This window comes from Varroa jacobsoni, unplaced genomic scaffold (genome assembly GCF_002532875.2).
Source record: "Varroa jacobsoni isolate VJ856 unplaced genomic scaffold, vjacob_1.0 scaffold_1207, whole genome shotgun sequence".
Classification (NCBI taxonomy): Eukaryota; Metazoa; Arthropoda; class Arachnida; order Mesostigmata; family Varroidae; genus Varroa; species Varroa jacobsoni.
Window position 1 is genome coordinate 184,025 of NW_019214109.1, and position 22,262 is coordinate 206,286.

General features: G+C 39.0%; 1 protein-coding gene and 1 long non-coding RNA gene across 9 annotated transcripts in view; one reads left to right on the forward strand and one right to left on the reverse strand.

Annotated features, from left to right (window-relative positions):
- Positions 1-7,843, reverse strand: part of LOC111267671 (lysosomal cholesterol signaling protein) — a 21,992-nt gene extending 14,149 nt beyond the window's left edge. For 5 of the 6 annotated variants that reach the window (XR_002684774.2, XR_002684773.1, XM_022846054.1 and 2 more), the window contains exons 1-2: positions 7,575-7,843; positions 5,605-5,750 (exon numbers count right to left, since the gene is read on the reverse strand). Coding sequence is in view for 3 of the 6 variants with exons in the window: in XM_022846054.1 (XP_022701789.1) it covers positions 5,605-5,750; positions 7,575-7,774 (346 nt within the window). In the remaining 3 variants the exon portion in view is untranslated. The remainder of the gene's footprint in view (positions 1-5,604; positions 5,751-7,574) is intronic. The other variant, XM_022846056.2, reaches the window with a different exon arrangement.
- Positions 7,844-7,959: 116 nt separating this feature from the next.
- Positions 7,960-18,527, forward strand: LOC111267672 (uncharacterized). 3 transcript variants are annotated; one of them, XR_015313912.1, is made up of 3 exons: positions 7,960-8,050; positions 8,316-8,421; positions 18,364-18,527. It is a non-coding gene; the product is annotated as an uncharacterized LOC111267672 (long non-coding RNA). The 3 variants fall into 3 exon arrangements; XR_015313911.1 differs by lacking the exon at positions 18,364-18,527 and adding an exon at positions 15,770-16,993; XR_002684775.2 differs by lacking the exon at positions 18,364-18,527 and adding an exon at positions 10,748-11,064.
- Positions 18,528-22,262: the final 3,735 nt, after the last annotated feature.

Here is a 22,262-nt window from a genome sequence, read left to right on the forward strand (position 1 = left end):
CAAAAGGCTTAAGATAACAAAAAAAAGTGTAAAAAGGCTCAACAAATAAAAAAAGGACTAATTATCAAAGCAAAACTATATATCACAGATACTAGAGTGGAATTATCGGAAATAAACCTTTTTGTCTTTTCTGATACACTGTCGGCCCCTTCAGCATAAGCCTTGTGCTGGATCTCCTATATATATATATATATATATATATATATATAAAAGCCGCCGTAATATAATCCACAACGGTAAAAACCGTGTATTTTATAAATTTATCTTCCCAGTGGGGATTCGTTGACATCGATCATTTAAGGCAATAGCTGATTTTCCCTCACGTTTTAAAAACGAAATTTCTGTTTACATCCTGACGGAGCTGTGGGGTTTACTTCAAAAAGAGTAGAAGATAGACAGATGAATTTTGGTCCTGAATATATATATATATATATAGTGCAATCTGGGTCGCTACTTTTTATTTACTTAACCTAAAAAAGTAACCTTTGTTTTATCTGAATTATCTTCTTTATTTAGTCTGCATTTATCAATACGTTTTTTATTAGGCTGCTACAAACGAGTTCGGTAGATTCTGGAACTAAACTTTGTAAAATTATGCACTATGTGCGTCCAACTTATTACTGTCCATTGGCAAGCCAAGCAGTCAAAACGATTCAAATATGCTTGATTGTAGAATTAAGCTACTTTTAAGTTCTGTTTGAAAAATTGACGAATTTTCATGCCATCATTTTAACAAAAATCCGAGTTCAGCCTAAGTGTTACGTTTCTGATAGATTTCAGATGTCTATAATAAGGAAAATGTCTCTTAAGACCGCTAGCCATTTAGTTATAATGATTATTCCCAAATCGATCTGGTAATTACTTATATTTTGCTTCATGGTCGTGTTTGTCCATCTATATGGACAAATGTTCTCAAAAGTAGAGTGAACTTACCAGCGCACGGTGGACCCACCATAAAGGAAATCGTTTACGCCGCGAGCAGACAATTTTTGATAGTGATGACAAAAACTATATTAGAGATAATGCCATTTTTTCTTAGTATTACAAGAGCAAACTTTGAACTTTATGTTACAGCTGTTAATGGCTTTGCTGTTTCATGCTACTTACTTTAACTGCTACCATTCTAAAACGTTAAACCTTATCTATTGATTGCAATTATAAGTTACGTTTTCAATCTGGATCATGAGTATAACAATCATCTCCAGCACCTGTTTAAGTTGGTAATAATCGTTGCTCGATGACCAACAAACAGTCGAATTCTAAATATGTCGATCATTTCCGTGTATAACGTATAATCAAACAGTCACTACCTTTTATGGTCTAGCTATCAAGGAAGATTTCTCCGGAATATAATTTTAAGTCCGCTTGATCTTATGATGTATAGATCTATCAATATATTGAGGTCAACCACAATTATTACCCCATCATACACCATCATTTTGGCACACGATCTTCAAAATTGAAGGTCGAGATCTAACTATTATCTTTTTTTTGTAAATTATTTGTAATTTTTAAACCGAATGATACTACTTAAATATAATACTGTCAGTTGTTTTGCGCAAATTATCCAATAGGACAAATTTACCTTCAGAGGAATTACATCTAACGATTAAATAATACAAGCCGAATTAGAGCAAGTGGGAAATGCTACAATTTTATACAGTAAAACTGATGTTATTTGTATTTTTTTCAATGTAAAAGTATACTGACATCGCGTTAGACAACGATGTAATGAAATCCCCCCCCCCCTCTCTCTCTCTCTCTCTCTCTCTCTCTCTCTCTGTCTCCCCTTCTCAGAATATCCTACGAAGCGCTTCGAGCCTACTCTATTAGAATATTAGGTTCTCTAAGCAGACCAAAAATTACACACAGTTAGCAAAGAAAATTGAGTAAATATTATTTAATTATTGCAACCGAATTCCACGGAATTAAAAAACGCCGCGAAACACGAAACTTGGCGGGTCGATACTCCAGTCTTCTAGAAACCTGTGAGTGGAAGCTGCCTGGGTTTATTTCAGAAGAAACGAATTTAAAAGGAACACGGCTTTACAGTATACTCAATTTCCGGCACTACAACGCCTTACGTTTGTCTAACAAAGTAGCAGAAGCAAAATTACCTCTCAAACGTGACATTTCGACCCAATTGAATGCCACAAAGATATCTTATTAATACAGGATTTGCGTGAATTTATATGTACATCCTATAGCAACTACTCCAAAACTCATACAACCTTTCTTTAGTCCTGCAAAGGTCCCCTTGACAATTTAGCGTAAAGCAATGATCTAGGTAGAAGGCATTTTTAAGACGCTTTTCCTACGTGAAGTTTAATGTTTAAGCACAGTCCAGCTGAATGGCACACAACAACCCAAACATTTGTCCATTACGTCTACCATAGTACTATGAAAAGTACTACGAGCAAAATGATATAAATAAACGTCTAATTTACCTTTAGATCTATTGACAGCACATTAGAAGAGTACACATAATTAAGAATTCCTATCAGATTGAGTGCCAATATGTGTGGCTTAAAATACCCAGAATAAGTAAGTCATCGTTTTGTGTACATTATGCATACAAGTGAAAACAAGTTCGTGTTCAGCAGTTTTTTTCCTAACTCTTTGTCGCATGCTATATAATAGAATAAATTAAGAGCTTTTGAGAGGACTGTAGGGTAAAAGAAGCTAATTAATTCGACACGATATGATTGTGTTTATCTAGAGTATGAGCTCCGTTCAGAGCAGAAGGCGAACGGAAGAGCAAATGGAAGTAGGGCAAAAAAATGACACGGACCAAGGGATGAATCTGAACCAAACGACATATCATTCATGGTTGAAGGACTGAAGCAATTTTAATAATTTTGAAGATTAAACATTTTCAGTTATCGCGCCCACCAGGTAGATACATGTCTCTTTCAAAGCATAGCCTCAGCGATGGGGCAGCGATTGCATAACAGGATTCCTCGTTGTCACACGGCTTGTAAATTACGAAGGCACGTAAAGTGATTTTTGAGGGTCTTAACCACACTGGTTCGTACTTTTCTTTTAATTCCTAGATTCAGATTCGCTTCCTACCAAGAACTTGCATAGCAATCCCGACACAAACCGCTTTGGTAAGGTCTCTAACGAGAAAAGCTTCAAGAACATTTCAGTGAACACTTCCCAACTTCAGAGCCTCCTGGTGTCAACGAGTACAACACCGATTTTCGAGATAACCTACGAGAGGCAGTTCGTGACGTCAAACCTCACCTCAACGGACCACGGTTCAACGGTACATGCTAAAGTACTTACCAAGCTCAAATGCCAGCTAGCGTAATCTGCCCAGGGATGGATCCCTTTTTCATCATTTCACGCAGATGCACACAGTGCACTAATACAAAAAAACGCTGCTGTCCTTTGCCGACGTGGGGCAACATCTTTATAGATGGCTACGACGGTCTGAGTGCCCTTCCGGCCCCATCAGATCAAATATCCTCATTGCTTTTGCCCGGCAGAGCTTCCAGTAACATCAGCAAGTGTGAGCTGCCGGGAACGCCAGAGTCACTGTAGTGTAGTGCGATATACGACGAACCGACAAACTGTATGAAGACTGCGGCACCCGTTGGCTCTGAGGTTGGTATAGTAGTAGCAGAGACCCAGCAGTCCAAACTGGACAAGACGACCGGTCCCAGTTAGATCAAGACTTCACAAAAGCAGTAGTCTTAGCCTCATACAAACGTGCTAAAAATCTTCAATACAATGCCGACCTACGAAGTGCTGCTTGCCACTATCCAAAACAGCGAACGTATTAGTCAGGACTCGAATTCGTGGAGCGGAAACCTTGAAGAGCTGTCACCTAAAAATATTTTTAGCCGTGCACTTTGCACCGTCCGTTGCTGGAAGCTGGATCCCTGTTTTTGTAGGAAAAGTCAATGTATACTGTATGCCCAATTTTGCGGGCCAAGATAAAACCCTGTAAGCACAAGAGGCATCATGTCTGACGTAAAATGGTATTGAAGGGAATACTGGGAGATTGGATTTCGTCCAAGCTCGCTGAGGCATGCTGGACTTTTCCCAAAGGTAACATGAGCGGCTCAGAGCATCAGCCTTAGTTCCTTAAATTTTTTTCGGTCCTCCTGAACGATCTTGCAAGCAGCATAATTGGTATGCGCAGGTCTGTCAGGACACTTTAATGATGTTGGAATTTACGCTGTAAGCCGCTGTGGGGGTCAATAGTTCAACATTAACCTAGAAATCAACTTGGACAAGACCAAAGTTAGAGTTACGAAAAGTATAACTACTAAGAGCAAATGACACTCGCCGGTTGTACCGTTTGCCCCCCTGAAGAACATGCAGCCATCCAAGCCGAACTCTGCCCTGGCCCGACATCTTCTACACTAAACATGTAACAACATACGTTAGAAAAACCGTGGTAGCCAGCGCGGCGGTAGAAGAATCCTCATTCCTCTTACTGAACACGGCGATACGTTTTTGAAAGGTCAGGTTCGCGCCAATGGCCTCTTAAGACATTCAGCCCATCTGGGAAAATCTCAGTACAATCGAAAGCACAAGTGCTGGGTAAAATCGGCTTTTCCAGAGGAAGTACTAAGACTCCGCAAATCTTACTATAGCCGCTGCGTGTATTTGCTAGCAGATACGCCGCTATTTCTGAAGGGTTTCTAACGTTAGATTAGTCTACAAAAAAAAAACGTCTGCCTATCCGGAATTCATCCGACATAGGAGGAAACGAATAGCCGAGGTCTCGAACTAGCCTGGAGTTCTTTGTCGCTGGCGTTAGGTTGAACAGGACATAACAAGGGTCAGATTGGACAAAATGAATTGCAGGAGTCCGCTACGCAATACATGGCTTCCGCCATATTGTATGTTAATTGTACCATGGCCTAATAAAAGCCGCGCCCGTGTCCGCTGCGGCAGCTCGTGTGAGAGATACAACTTAGGCTCATATCTAAGAGTGCCCTCTTTGAACAGTGCGAGGCAGAAAAGAACAACGTAGTGACAGCAATCTGAGCTTATATGTTTTATCTATATAACGTAATATTATGTTTAGTGTTATGCAATATACAAGGCCCGACAAAAATAAATGAAGATTATTTCAAAGTCTACTAAGCAGAAGAAGTACACTACAGAGTAAGATAGTTTAGTCTATTATACAAACATCCACCTTTCGAAATTGTGAAAAGGACTGAATCGGGTTTAATTGACGACTGTATACTGTCAATGTTGTACGTCGAGTTCAAGAATCTTGCGGATGTATGCCGATAGGGCGTTCTGCTCGAGACACCCCGAGATACCCCTAGCTCAATATGTTGTAAATTGGTTTATTTAGATAGATGAATAACCGCACTCAGTCCACGCGATGGGCCGTAAAGTTTATGATACGATTAGTAGCCAATGTCTTACATTGACCTATATAAATTAAATAACAAATTAATAATAAGAGCTTTAAATTAAACGTAAAAAAAATTGTTATATGATAGGATAACATTTTTTCAAGGCGTTGTTCTCTGTGATCTAATACTTCTACCTTGAATGCTGCCGCAAAGGAACTGTACTAAAACTACTACTGTTACGCAACTTATTTAATGTCCTCTATCGATGACCACGTACCAAAAATCATGTTGGCATGTGCCTTTTGGAGATCGATGGAGGCCATGTTAGTGAACATGAGGGCCGGTAACGCTAAACTGGAGGTGAACTTCTCTACGCCCTGAAGCTGCTCTTCGTTGAGTAGATGCAGCTTCGAACTCACATAACTGCGAAACGAATATACAATTGCCCACTTACTCCTGTTCTGTTAGCACTATATTTAGAAATTTTCGAAATTAAGCAAAAAAAAAACACTCACCAGTAAAACTGTATATATCTAAAACTATCGTAACGAAAAATCGTTTAGCTATACGTATCAAAGACCCCCCCCCCCCCCGACTTTGCAAATAGAAACACAATGTCAGACGATGCACACGTTGCGACATATAATGAAATGCTGGAACTGTGAATAGTAGTCAGTGGAGATGAACGGTGCGTTATCATACAACAAGCAATAACTGACCACCATTGTAAAGGGACCAATCAAGCCGACTACTAGAACTTTTCGTATTTTTCGATTTGTCCTATCTTTGTTTAGTTCCGCTATTTGCAACTACTCTTTTCGCGACAATATCAATCGGTGGTCACGGATAGGCCAACATTAGCTTCCCTTTCAAAGCCTTCATTAGATATCGAGTGATTACAATTTCAATAGTTTAGATCTTAACGAGCTTTTTTCGCATTTATGTTGGAGACCTATTTTATATATAGTATTTTTTTCAACCTGAATCTTAAATATTGTATGAGTTTCCAAGTGTAAACAAGCGTACGTAGCATATGAAGCCGGTGCTACAAGTGCAGGACGCGACAATGGTTCACTACGCAGGTTAGATACAAATGGACATTGAACGAATAGGCAAAAAGATGTAGAGGTTTGAGTAGAAATACTTTTTACGCAAACTTTGAAATTAAGTTCCTTGATGTGAAACGGCGTACAAACTGGAACCCCCTATACATCTAAATGCGTATGTTCAATATTCATTTAGGTATAACGAAAATACGAACTATAATAACTGATAATAATACTAGAACTAAGAGTTACTAACATATCACTAAGATATTGTACTGCTGCATCCTCCCTAAATAATGATCTATCGCTTTAGTTTGCTCAATACAATAGATATGTGCTGATCGAGAACATCTGGTTACGTCCTGCTATGTATGGGGTCAGATTTTTCTCTTTCTTTATGTTCAGATATGGTGCGAATGGTAGCTTTGCCCCATAGACGCCAGCACTGATAGAAGCCGCCATTGCATTATTGACCTATATCAGAAATCTGAGTAGTTCAGCGAATATCTACACAAGGTGAGCTGTTTCACGATCGGGGTTCTACGCCAGTGCTCTGCATCCTTTCGAAGCTCCTAATGCTTCGTGCGAAAAACAAGCTTAAGGCATACGATGAGGCGGCTTTCCTGCAGCTATAAATGTATGATTGAAGTTTGACCAATACGCTTCCCTCAACAGGAAGGTGTCACTCGCCATTGCTACTTCAGTTACAGGTGACAACTGGCGAGCCCTCGATCCTTAACGAGGCATCCATTTTACTTGAGGCCTGTTGTAAGGCCGCTTTCGGAGTTTTCCAAGGACTTTTTTTAATCTAGAAATTTTTTGACAAGCAACATCTTTCACGACGAACTTCTGTGCAGTTGGTTAGCTATGAAAAAATAACTAATAACATATTTTGGTAATCGCATCAGAATTATGCTATGAGAGGGAAAACACTATGGTCGAACAAACAGAAGTAACCCGTCGCTGCGATCTGAAGCTCATTCTATTTGAAGAATCTCCCTAGAAGCTGTATGACACAATCCCAATATTGCGTATATCCGAGAAAGTGATAACTGATTCTAGTTTAAAATCCGTTCACTTAGAAATGGGTCTTTCAATCTGGTCTATCATCTAACAGTAACGTTGCACGAAACCTATTGATAGCCCTGCATAGGTATATATTCATGCCAATGCTAAGTAGTAGCATTAATGATAAACTCACCCAGTTATTGTAATGAGCACGCACTGGGCCACAGTGGCCGAGGTATCGTGCACCACGGCCATCTTATCGTCTTCAGATTTCACGAGATGCACTAAATCCGAATGGGAGCGTGCAATGCCCACAGGATTCGAATCCGATCCATGCAGCAATAAGTGCTGTTGAGTCAAATGTCTCGTTGAGTCTGAGCCTTGGTTCCACATGATTACGGGTTTTACTCAAGGTCTGTATGTCAGCCTCTAACAATCTTTTCGTCGATGTGGGATAGAATCGCCCGTAGAGAGGAGCAGAGAGGAGGGTCCACGGTCGCCCGACGACGGCTAGATCGGCAGCGAATTATGGAGAAGCCGTTCGCGGATTCCGACAATGCTAGCTGGCCGATTAAATGGCCGCATCAATGGCAAGCGAACTAGTCGAGATGAGTCCAGCGACTTAAAGGGACCTCATTGCTTATCCATCGGGATACAACATGGTGCCAGGTATGAACTACGTCCGTAGGGGTCAGGGGCAAGGTAGCCGAGCGAGCGACGACCGAGATAATGTAAACACAAACAAGCGTCAGTCGCACGGCTATTTGGCCGCTATTTGGTATATCTGTTTATTGGAACGCCTATAGAGTACGAAATCCGCTTGGTAAAACAGTTCGATTATCGCAACTGTACATCTGTGTGTGCGTGAGAGTTTCTAATAGATGCCCTGTTCTGTCGGCCGTATGCTCGAATTTTGTGCGGTTACGATTTGCAGGATCACCACCTGTAACTTCAAAACAAACTTACGATAGTAGTATATCAGTGTACCATATCGGTTGGCTATTGGAAGTCACAATACGCCCTGTAAAACATGTAGCAATGTAAGTCTTCGAAGTTCTCTTATTGTAATTATCTAGTCAATCAAAATAAGCTATTTTACTCATACACTAATCAACGTTGACCTTTACGGTATTACTAACTTTCATAAAGGAAATTTCTCAGAATTTCAGAAAGGAAAGGGTTTGCTTAGCCTGCAAATACAATATGCGTGTTGCTAGAAGGACCGTGCAATGGGTTTCTGGCGTAGTGGTATTAACTATGCATTGATTTTCTAAACCTCCAAAAACTTTTGAAGCAAGTAGGTATTTGGTAACCTTACGATAGTTGGGGTTCGTAGTGGCTTTGTTGTTATCGGCTGTACGATCTGCATTAACTTCTATCACATAGTGCAACAAAAGTGCACAACTCGAAAATCTCCCTGTAGACTCTGCTGTAACAGTCGTTTGGCCAATTGCGTTAAGATATAAATTGAATAGCGCTTCCTCGAAAACACCGTGAGAAGCAGACAATTATTTTTAACATTGATTTTATATATAGCAATACGTATGTTAAAATTGTTCCTGTCAGAGCTGGCCTTCCTTCTTCTGATCTGAATGTGCCTGTATACGGCTTGGCAATCTACCACGCATCTGTGATTGTATAATATAGACTAGTTTTAATTCGCGTCTTGCCCTACGGAAAGCTGGAAGGCCTTTCTAGTGGAGACTCGTCACTGTTCGAAGCGAGAAAAGAACGTTTAAAGCATTTTTGTCCTGTGTATCTGTTCGGACCCGTTTTAGATTTTCTGGAGGGCCGGTTTGAAGCGGATTTGATTGTGGAAGCTGTGCCAACTGCACCCCAAACAGTAGCTACTTCCAAGTCGATTTCATCGACCCCTTGCCATTTAGGCGTTTTCTTTTAATGTGTCTGGCCCCTATGCGCAAACATGCGTCTCATAGCGTATGTGACTAATTATGAAAAAATATCATATTTTCCCAGTTCGAATTGACTGGTACTATTTTAGCGTTGCTTCAAAGCTCTACGCACTATATGTACTGTAAATATGAACTTATTATATGCAGAGCTGTCCCTCGGCGAGCCAAGCAGTGGGGACGACTCAAAGTTGATTGAGCTTTTATGTTTTATTTCAAAACCTGACAGTGTTTGTCCGTCGCCATTTTGGCAGTTCAAAAATCCGAGTTCAACTTGAGTTTTTATATTTTTAATAGATTTCAGTTGTATTTAGTCAGGAGGAGATCTGTTATCCCTAGCAGTTATCCCTAGACTGATTTGGTGATTACATCATTAAGTTCAATTGTCCTGTTTGTCCATTTATATGGACAAGTGTTTTCGAGAGTAAAGTGAACTTACTTGCCAGCGCGCGCTGAAACCACTACAAAGGAAATCTCTCGTGTTGACGGCAGGCGACTTTCGAGACTGATGACAAAACTGGTATTCTTAAGAACGATTTTTTAAACTCGTTATGTTACTACTGTTTACGGTTATATTGTTCTCATGTTAGCTGCTTTGGTTGATATCACACCAAGATGGAGGGGTTCGTCTACTGAGCCATGTTTTCAATCGGGGATATGAGAGTAACGACTTTCAGCCCCTCTTAGAGCTGCCAGTAATCGTTACCCGATGACCGGCTGACAGTCATATTCCAAAAATGTAGATAACCTTTACATTTAAGTCGCGAATAAAACAGTCACTGCATATATAGTCCATCTAGCAACAATATTTGACAAATCAAATTGTGGGAAGTAATTATAAATATATTTTGGGTCTAATTTGATATGAGTATGTAATTGTTAGCACACCATAATTCTGGAACCCAATCTTTAAGATGTTTCTTTTGACAAAAACATTTTTTAAATTAAACGATATAATTTGAATATAATATTACAATTTGAAATAATAGATAAGTTTACTTTCAGCAGAATATAGTGGAAAACGTTCGTATTAGGTAAAAAAAAAAAAAAAAAAAGAAGCTGTCATTACTTTCAATCAATGTTTTCAATATAACAAGTACATTGATGCTGCATCAGACAAACGTGCATGTTCAGATATAATTGCTTTGCTTACCACGCTATAACATTAAGTTCTCTAAGGTTATTAAACGTCTCGAACAACTTTCAGACTACGCACAAGTTAGTAGATATATATATATATATATATATATATATATATATATATAGTAGATAGTTATTAAGCGGATCTGTGAAACTGAATAACTTTTGACTCATACATTTGCTAGCAAAGGGAACTTGTCTGGTACATAATACCTCAGTCCTGCAGAAACCTTAAAAAAAAAACTAATCTAGACGGAAAAACATCTTTGAGTCTTAAAAATCTAGGCTCAGGTGGTCATGTTTTTGCTGCTCGAAGACCACCGTTTTCAGAAATTCCTCAGAACGATCACTTCAGAACCAATTCAGAAAGACTGGTGAAGATATGAAGCAAGGAGTCCTATGTAAAAACACAGTGTGTGAATGGCGAGAACGTACGAAGACTGGAGTGCTGGATATCAGCGAGAAGGTAACTAGGAGTCGATTACTCGGAGCACAAGAACGCATTGTCGTTTCAATTTCTGAAAGCAGGGGGTGGAGTCTAAAAGTCCTGTCGGTCAAAACTAGCTTGTCACATCTAATATGTTACAGATTTATAATCGAAATATTGAAAATAAAACCAAGTAAAAAAAATTACTTATTCCGAGAACTGACTCAAAAGACCCGCGCGGACACATACGATCACCATAGACGAGGCATGATTCAGTCTCCACCACGAGCCGGAAAGGGGCCAGGCGAACGAATGGTGTGTGGGATCGATTTTGGTGGCAGTGTCGATTAGGTTCCGATGTAAGGCTATAGAGGTACGTGCAATGAATATCACGCTGCTACGAGACGCTTGTCGAAAATAGAACAATGAATGCAGCTCGCTATTTCGAGCTCGTCGAGAAACTTACGGAGCGTTAACGCAGCAATAGAAACTTCGCAGTCTGTTTACTTGATGACAATTCCAGATCCCTTCGTTATCCTTCAATTAGTTTATGGATTGAGCGGGATCATATCCAATATTGAGTTTTTTTGAGCCTACTCATTTTCCCGATCCGAGTTTGTTCAATTAGGGCATTTTCTATGCCCTAAAAAGAACACCTGGTGAGCAACCCTACCAGACTATTGATTTAGTTCGAGAAGCCGTGGATAGACAAATGACATATGTAAATATGAATGGTAGGTGTATGGCTGTTCAGAAACTGCCAGAGCGCTGGCGTAAGCGCCTAAAAAATGAAGGAATATGCCGAACTAGTTAAAAAGGTATTCAATTTCAAAGTCCGTCGGGTTCGTTCGTAACGACCTAGCACACCTAGCACTAGATTAACTGTCATCAGAAAATAATGGAGCTTTGAGCTCAGCAACAAAAATTGTTCTAAGCACGAAAATTGGTTGACACACCACAAAGGAAGTATCTATATTTTAGAGCCTCTAACAAAAGCACGAATAGCAGTAATCACGGAGCCCTTTGAAAAAAAAATAGGACGTGAACAGTGCGCTCCGTACCAACTTCATACTGTTTTCCTCGAAGCATGTGACGTAAACACATTAGAGATGGAGAAGAATAGCAAAGACTGTGTCTTCTATTAATTGAGTCTAAGATAGATGGGAACAATTAAAGTGTGGATATTTGGGGCGTTTGCCAAAACAACTTGTGCAACCACTAACAGCAGAAGACCCGACTGGAAAACCCCATCGAGAAGTTTCTGTGATCACAGCAGAGACTTATGAAATAAAATATATTTTTAGTAATTAAAGAGGAATAGATTTATGTATTAGATATACATTGACCCCGTTGCCACACGGACTTGTTGATAACATCTGTACAAAAGATTAGTTTCTCACTGGAAGTTTTTTTCTATAAAACATTTAAAAAAGACTAGCAATAAGTAACTCACTGGATTGCTTGTTTGTTGATAATAATAACAATAATAATGGATAACAAAATACTGATCACGAATGGTAGCAGGACCAATTATTGACCAATTATAATTATTATATTAATAATTGTAGAGATATTATCTGTGAGGCTTGATCGAAACACAAATCAGCCGTTCGAAAATGGAAAGTTAATCATAAATGGATTGAATCTAGGACGATGCTGGAAGTAGGTGACACAGTGTATGTATCACAGCTTCCCAGTTACGCAGTCAGCGTCCTATTTAATGCAGCCACAAATCGAAATCATCAGGCAAACCTACATCAGGCGACGACTTTGGTACCAATGAGTAGTCCTGGCAGGCATACACAATTTTAGAAAACCGAATCATGTATAGTCGAAATATGTAGCAAAGTAAACACAGCTTTCACAGATATTTTGCCCGATCGGCACAAAAAGAACTAGACATCTGCGACGATGCCCCCGCCCGCATGATTTGATGTAGTGGCTATCAGAATGGAACGGTCAGTCGCATCGATATCGTGACGGATAGGTTATGCAACAGTCCTCAAGACACCATGTGGTGCCTTCGGCCTGACCGCTAACCGTTGTTAAATAAATGATAGCTGCCTCGTTTCGTGCCGAATCAAATCGCGACTCAAAATGTTTATTTTATTATAAAGTATTATATATTATTGTTGTGTACGTTGCCTGAATACTGCACGTCCGATTGTATCTTTCGTATTGATTTCGAATCCTGATTGCTGCTATATCTGAGAACATCGTCATAAGACTATGCTATCTGCCTGAAATTACGTGGATGGATTCACAGCTCTCATCTCAATCAGTAAAATCTGAGCTTCATATAAAATTAAGGACGGTTATTAATAACGTGTGTTTTAAATTTAAGCAAGCGATACTTACTGATAGTGACAATGTCGAGGCAGAATAAGTATCTAATCCGTCGTGCTTATCTTCCCATTATCCTCGAGTTTCTTCTGTCTGTCTCGAAATACGTTATCATCATGAGCACACAACGTTGCATCCACGGTTGGTAGCGTGAGTGTCAATGGTAAATATCAAGTAGGTTCATAGAAAAAAATTTTGATAGAACATAAACAACAGATTAGACCTCAAGCTCTGCACGTCAGTAACGTTTTGAATTTTTGTCTCATTGATGCTGTAACGTTTTGAATAATGCCATGTTCAAAATTTTAGAATAATTCAGTTATTCTGTTTAGCCGGCTCTTCTCCCGCTTGCCTTACCGTTCACGAGCTACTCTATGAACGGGTGGTTGAGGTAAAACTGTCTACGTTTTGCTGTGAATTGTATACACGGAAGTAACGACTGAATTTTGTGTGTGCAGTGTTCGTTTGCTGGGAAATAGGCCTGCACCTATCGTGAGTTAACTTCCATCATCTGAATATATGGCACAATACCCTAATACCCTAGCGGTGAGTTCTCAACCCAGTGGAAAGGGTCGGTGGGGCAGCTTCGGCCATAGTAAAGAAAGAGGAAGAATGCAGCTGCATTGGTGGCGAGCGGCGAAGTTCGGAGACGTAATAGGCTTTTCAAAGGCACAGCAAGAGATAAGCCCTATAGTTCGCTGGTTCCCTTTCCTCAGTCGCGCCCATTAAGAGCGATAGGCACCTGCGACGGACTTTTGGAAAAACCCGTTGGGGATTTTCCGTGACCCCTCTGCATTCCTATCCTCAAACATCCGTTTTCGTCTTCTGCTTCAGGGAACTTTAGTCAAATATGGGCAAGTAGGAATTGTAGGCTTTTTCAGAGGAGAACACTCCCACACAGCAGCTCCTTTAGGTGAAACGTGTCTTGATTAATATGGAATATCAAAACGGTATATGAGATCGGTAAATGTTGAGGTTCTTAGCTCATTCTGCTATTTGCACAATACAAAAGGGCATAAAAATCGGTGAGCAGTAAACGCGTGTCGAATAGTATGATTGTTTTACGTTCATTACGCCCGTCGCGTATTGTGATCTGCAAGCCCTATTCCGGCAACAGATGAAAAATAAATAATTGAAAAATAACTGAAATCTGAGCGAAAACATATATAGCCATATTTACTTTTAAACTCAGTAACGCATATAAACCATGAAAGGTTCGTGATTTTTTCAGTTGTATTACAATATCAGTAATTTTCAAAGAAATTAACAGGACTTTTTGCAGGTTTTTGTCATAGAAATTAACGATTTGCACCAAAAATCAGCAGTCAGATGAGGATAAATCTTCTATGACGGGCATTTTTAATTTCGCATTCCTTTAGATCCCATCATCGTCAGAGACTGTTGAATGAAATGAGTCGTAGCCCCAACCTCAAAACAACCTTCCAATAAGCCACCCACACACTATAATTTTCTCCTCATCTTGGTCCTTGGCTGTCCGGTTGTACAAAGAGGAGGAAAGTGTGGGAGGAATGCGATGATCGGAATACTTCGCTCATATTTATTACTTTACTCCGCTGATTATAGACATTATCGATGAAGACTTTCCGCCAAAGAGAATCGCTATTATGCCACTACACCAGGTTGTTGTATATCATCCAGGTATCGCTCAGATCTAGATATTCAAATTCGTCTTACAGCACTAAAATAAAAATCCTACAAATTCGAGGAACGTCAGCCCTATGCATATTAAGTATAAAATAAATAGCGTTTTTGAAATTTCTCAATATGTATAATTGGACAATGGGTAAAGCCCGGCTCTGAGTCTCAACTATCATTTATTTAAAATATTTTACCCGACCCTTTTCAATATACCAGTTTCTCTAGTCTGAAAAAGACTAATTGTTTCTCCTTTCATCCAAGATCCTCACTCACTCACTCAATTCTAACGAGCCCAATTAGCTCACACAAGGGTAATGTGTGATAGGAGTTTAGACGCTCTAGCTAAAGCAATCAGCAGCACTTCAACGTTACGTTGATAACGAAATTGAGTAGGAGACCGGGCAAACGTAGCCGTATTAATAAGCAAGTAAGTGAAGCTCAGGAAAATAGTTAAAATATTACGGTGATTTGAAGTGAAGCTTCGGAATGTTATTTGTTTCGAAAATGAATTATACATTGCTGCCAATTCAAAATCAGAGCATCTCTAAGTATAGCTGATTGAAAAGCATTTGACGTTCAAACGCTCTTATCACGTAATTTATTAGAGTAAACGCGATACATAGAGGGATTCTGTCGAATTTTCAGATAATAAATTCGAGAGAAATTGATTATTGTTTCACATAAGAAACAACTAGATAGTGGTTACTAAGCGACACGGAAACCACTCATAGGTTTTGGTTACTTGTTAGAGTTACACGGCAACCCTAGTGAATCATGTCACTTCCCTGGATAAGGCATAAAACAAGAAGCAAATGTAAACTACTTTAGTAGTAAAGGAAAGTTAAGTTTCAGATTTAAGCGCATACGCTCTATAGGAGCCACTTACACTGGAATATCTTTTTAATTTAGGCTGCCCAACGGACGGAACTCCTGGCATCAGCTGAATCTGATTCAGCCGCTTTGATAAAGCATTTGGTGGTAAGGTATTAATGCTGCCTTGGCTTTGAAAGAGTTTGATAGTTCTCGGAAAGATCGCCCCATCAGTTAGGACTATAGAAACACGGAGTGAAAAGGCCGTACTCCCAATAATTCAGCCTCACATAATTGAATTTTGGAAACTGTAAGGCGCTTCGAGATGAAGATCGGGAGAACCAAATGGACCCGCATCAGCGGAACTTTCAACAAAACTAAATACTTTAAAAAGTGTCATATCGTATGAACATTTATAGAGCTTCGGCAGTTTATTAATAATCCCAGAAGAGGCTCACATGATGCAACGTTCAAGCTAGTAGTAGAAGGCAACTTAAGGTCTTTTAATCTGCATTTTCTCTTCGTCCTAATAGGCACGTGTCTTTCTCCTAAAAGACACAACATGTCCCTTCCAAACGAGGCATTTCTCAGCTAACGTTATCAAGCGTACTTACTAAAACTTAAAAAACGTGATTGACTCACTTATGGTCAGCGCCTGGAAACAAATAGCACTTGCTAGCTTATTAACAAAATTCCCCTTGGGTTTACAAGTCTTGCATAGGAAATCTCGAGCAGAAGAAAGTCAAATCCAATAAGAGCTACTGCTCATATATAACCAGCCGTCTACTAGTTAGTTTGCTAAGCTTATTGAAACCTATGCCGCGGAACAAGAGGGCAAAAAGAGCTCACAAGGATCATCAAGTTCATTACGTTCTCAAAGACGAAATTCCTCAAAGACGAAGGGTAGGAAAGAATAAGCCGAAAACTGACGTGGAAGTAAACGATCCGAATAGAAGACACGGTTCTCAGAGAGGTATCATTCTTCACTGCATCCTGAGCGACAAGAGAACGAAAGAATCCCATTTTCTTGTTCAGACGAACCATTAGATGCATGGACAGATTCATCTGACATGGGCGGCTTTGAAGATATTAGATCTGTGAAAATCGACATATGTCCACTTAAATAGTACGTTATCTCTCATACGTCAAAGCATATATTAAATTTTAGGCTTGTAACGGTAGCGCACATTCTCATTGGGACTACTGCTATATGGCTGCATAGCATACATAGTGTTTATTTATCCGTAGATCGTAATAAAGGTGAACGTACATACGAACCGTATTTTCCCAGCTGAAAATAAATGCACGCCCACGCGCAGACGATATGGATGTTTTCATTAATTTTCATTTTTGCTCAAGTAAGCTGATTAAGGCTAATTTGACATGATCAAGATCTAAGCTGTAAATGCAAAGAACCAAATCCTTTAAAGTCTAGCGTATAAAGACATTACACAATCAACAGCAAGCCAACCTTGAAATCACGAAGCTCCTGTAGACCGAATTTTTTTGCTAAAATAGTGTTATTATTTAATGCATATGAAGACCTAAAGTTGCGGTATAGGACGCATGAATTTTGGCCGATTCGTTTACAATAATGATAATACTATCGAAATAATAGACGTGAGATATAAGCATCTGTACACGTAATAGTTAACAATTTCGTCGAATTTACAATAGAACAAGATATTACTTTTTTGTAGTTAATGGTTAGACGAGGTCTAATATATCCGACATGAAATCAAGTAGCTAAAACCGTAAGTAAGTATAGAAAATGAAGAGACAACCGGCTTTTTCCATGCTTGGCCTTTCGTCCAATCGAATTTGCCTGCATGCATATGCATATTTGTCCTACCTGAACATTCGATTCTATCCAATGGGTGCTATAAGATGAATACCTTTTGGACAACAGTATTTTGATTTGAGAGTGCGAGCCCGATGTGAAGTTTCACTACCGGACAAAACGATCCTAACAGACTTGTAGAAAAGCGCTTTCGAATCAGCAAACAACAAACTTCATTAAATCGTTTTAGAACTTACAATTATTATATTTAAATACTGAGTATAGTATTAGTGATAGCGCAGGCCCCGGATGGCCTATAACATTTTGCAAACAGCAAAAAAGGGGCGATATAAGAAAAGGAGCGGTCTTTTTTGCGCATGTATTATAGTTGTCGGAAAATCTCAAAAATGGTTTAAACGTTTTTGACTATTTTTGCGGTTTGGCTTGATTTCCAGTCTGAAAAGATGGTCTTTATCTTAGAAATTTACTGGAAGTACGAGTATGACGTGACTCAGTAGAATTTTCAAGTGATTAAACTTGCAACTTGCTGCTGCTTAGGGTCTTCGGGCCACTTAAAGTAGCGAGCAATAGTGAATAGAATAACAGACGGTTATTTGATCAAGCGTAAAACAGCCATTTGATTCCGGTACTTATTCATTCAGTGTTCGTTGCAACGGCTGTATTTTTACGCCGCACACTTACTTCGTATCATAAATAAATATCTAAAAATCGGGTTTATATTGCGTTTAGCTCGTCAGACCCTATAGTATAGACTGTATGTATAAAATATGAGTAAATATATCACAATAGCCTCAACAGGAACTTGCCTTCTGTTCCCAGCAGAAATATGTCGACTTTATATTTGCAGAGCTTTTAAGTAAGGCGAACCTCTTTATGTATGTTTATATTTCAGCAAAAAATGAGATCCTCTTGTTCCGTATCGTTCCGTATCTACTAACGAATCGTACCGCTCGTAGGACTGAACCTTCGTCGACTTTGACTTGATTGCTAGATGTCCTCCAAACTGCAATCTTTACATTCTAACCCTTACCGATTTCCCGAAAAAGAAAAACAAAATTTTACAAAATAGAAATGCGAGTATGTACTAATCTTGTAGAGCTGAAAACATGAACAATGTGGATTATTCTGAAACTCCCAACGATCGGCGGACAAACTACCCAGGCATAGCTAAGTTTATCTCAAACCGTAAATACATCAAAAATAGGAATTTATGATAGATATCATCCTAGCAAGATCATGAAATCATCTTATACAGGCTAATCAGATCTTTCTTAGGCTTCGAAGTTTTTAGGTTGAAACAGCAGGATGACAGAAATAAGTACGTATAAAAATATGAGAGGTTTTGGGCAAATGCGTTTATGTGCACGTACCGCGTTACATACCTACTCCTCAATGCAAACCAAGTTTAATATAAGCATCACACATTTATTGATGAGTATGTACTAGTTTCCATCGGTGTCTTTAGGTTAAAGCAAGCAACCAGTGAGGACGTCTAAACGGAAACGGTACAACTACTTAATAATTAAGAGCTGTGTAAATAACCCCCCTGATGTGCTCAGATCCGAACGCTTTAACGAAGTGCAACGGCTTGACCGATAGCCTATTGATTTTGTATCATGTTTTAAGGAAGACCTTTCCAACGATCCAAAGTTCCTCTATATACGTGTATTCGTTTATAGATTTCCTAACAAATGATGCAGAAAATTTGCTACCAAAATGATGACGTAAACGCCGACAGCATTTTGTTTCTGTTTGGGCAGGAGTAGCACAAATTCATCACCATTCCGTTAATTAAAGCTATTTTTCTAATATTATTAGGCAGGCAACGACGCATAATGCCGCTATTAGCACTAGATCATTTATTTGAATCATCTACCCGCCCGTTAACATTCGGCTTAATAGTCTCTCTTTTTATCTTTCTTCATGGCCTGTCTAATGTTCTCCTTTTGAGACCATAATGAACTTTGTGGTCTATACGGGCATCTTTTGTCCTGCTGTTTTCCGACATAAACTTGTCATAGGTCTCGCTAGTTACAAAGTAAAGACTTAGTTATATATGAGCAACAGGCCTTACTGGATTTGACCACTTTCTGCTAAAGCTTCTTTGTGGGAAGGTTATAAGCCTGATAAAATTTTGCTAAATAGGGTCAGAAAAACGTGGGACCTAGAAGGACGTGACGAACATATTCAGTGAATACGCAGCATAATGAAAATGCGCGAGTAAATTGGTTGTAATATATTCTAATAAATAAATGCACCAGGCAACTTAGCTGGAAAATCGCTAAGTTAGGAGGAGGTGTCGTACAATTAACACCAGAATAAAGAACATGCGTTCACTGGGAAAATTAGCAAATTAGGGAGAATAAAGAGTTTTAGACTAAAGGGTTTCAGGTTTTACGGTTGTCTGTTATCATTAATCCGAATTTGACATTGCGCAAGCGACCCCCTAACTATTGATAGGCAGCAAACATGGCGTGGACTTAATCGACTTACAAGTCTTCCGAGAAGAAATCACATTGATGCTTCGTTCATGCAATTAAATTGTGGGCAAAAATTAAGGAACTGAACATTTGTTGCAATGACCGCCAGCATATTTAAAAGTACTAGCCTATGCAGTGGGGCAATTACATGATAAAAATATACACACGTATAGATCACGTAATTTTTGTGAATAAAATAACGTTATGTATACTATATTTTCGAAAGAACAAACAAGGTGGTAAAATATCGACTATAATGGTAACTTTATTACCTGACTCCAGTGGGGTGCCGAATGGGTCGGCACCATCATATTTATACCAATCAAGAACAACGGCGTTTTTTTCTTAATTCAAGCTTTTTATACATGTTTCCCTCTACCTGTGCCAACTAACCTTGTAGGCAGCCTGTGTATCTCGGCCTCTCTCGAGGTCTCAGACAGTGTCGGATTGGTCACAGTGTTACGAGGTAATTGGATTTGCGATGGTTTGCCGAGTATAAAGTCGAGTGATGCTTTCATTCTTGATTTTAACTGGTTCATCAAACCCATTCTATGTTGCTGGCCTCTACGCGATACATCACCTTTTTAGATCTTCCTTGAATCCAACTTGGTCAGTTGGGGGCGGGCGGCATCTTTATTTCGAAAATCATGAACCACTAAAAATCTTTGTAGGATCTAGACCGTATAGTCGCGTGATTTTTTTCGCCTCGAAATTTAAAAGGTCTAATACCGTACGGACCTTTTTCCCTAGGAGAGCTTTTTTTTCTGTGAAATAGGGAGTAGCTCTGATATGTGTGCTGCCAAGGGACCTAACAAAGTTAGCGGATGTCGCTAAAATAAAATGTGAGTCATTATTGCTAATTATTGTGTTGAGATTGCTGAATTGTGCGAAAATGTTTTATGAAGCTTGGATTGTAATGTTTATAGTTGCAGATTATATCGTGTAAATCTCAAACCGGTTAGAAAAGGCATCTAAAAGACCTGCAGGTCGATATGTCGACTTGTCAACTGTTTTGATCGCCTCATATTTGAGTGGCTGTAATGTAACTATTTGCTAGTTCTATTTGTAAGGTTTATGACAAAACAACACCATGATTTATCAAGATATAATTTTTGGTTGGCTCAATAAATATAAACGTGATAAAAACTACTAAAGCACGTGATGTTGTTTGTTACTTTCTGTAGAGTAGTATAATTCTTCGTGGCAGAGCGAATATCCTCTAAAGTTATTTGAAATGTATGAACAGTCTCTAAAAACGTTTCGGTTGAACTGGGCGAATACTTCAGTTTCCAGTTTCCATTATTTTAGTTACTGAATGTAATAGAGCAAATAAATAAACCCAATATTAAACTGCTCCAATCAACATGGGCTCAATATAAGATTTAAGCACTATATTGATCGAACAAATCTGGTCTAGCTTTTGAGCTATGAAACGCGACTTCTCTTCATTTGTTTGGCCCAGTGTCTTTTTGCACAACATCCGAACAGCGAGCAGGCCTTCAAAATGAAGAAAAAGTCGTGTCGAAAAGTTGCTGCCTGCTTACCAACTTCCTCGTATTTTCCGACCTTCTCGCTCCCTATTGTACACTGTTTTCCGAATCCCGTAATTGCAAAAAAAAATAATAAGTGCCGATAAAACACCGTCAGTGATTCGAATGGTTTGGTTTCTTCAAGGGAAATCAAGTTTACTGTCAATAGATATCTAAGACAGTAGAATGTCTCCTTAGATTTAAAAAAAAAATCTATTTATCACAAGTGTATAACAAAGACAAATGTGATAAAGATATGCTGAAGAATACAGGTTCATTCTACTCGATAAAAAAACTGTGAAGGCCAAAGTCTGTATCAGTTTCAGTTAGTGGTAGTTTATTAAGTATGTTATCTTAATTAACTTCTTCTATATATATATGTATATTATGCATAGTTTACGCATCCCCTCATTATCCTGTTGGTTTTCCTTTCAAACTTAAAATAATAACAACGAATAACTTTGACCTTTTTTCTCTAAGCATATATTCGTTTATCTGTGTTTCGATATTGCCGTACAAACTAATGCGTGTTGCCGATTGAAACACGTCAAATGGCACACAATGCAGAGACGGCTGACGACACCTCTCGTTGCTTTACACATGGAGAAGAAGAGGCTCTTTAAAGCCATTTCTTCACAAGTGCAAAACGATAGGACCACAAAGGACATTAAAAAAATGTATTTCTCTTAGTCATTCAAATCGTAAAAAGTTCAAAAATATTTTTAAAAAGATTTTTTTTTTCAATATTTTCTTTAGGTGTTATTCATTCGTAAATCAACAGG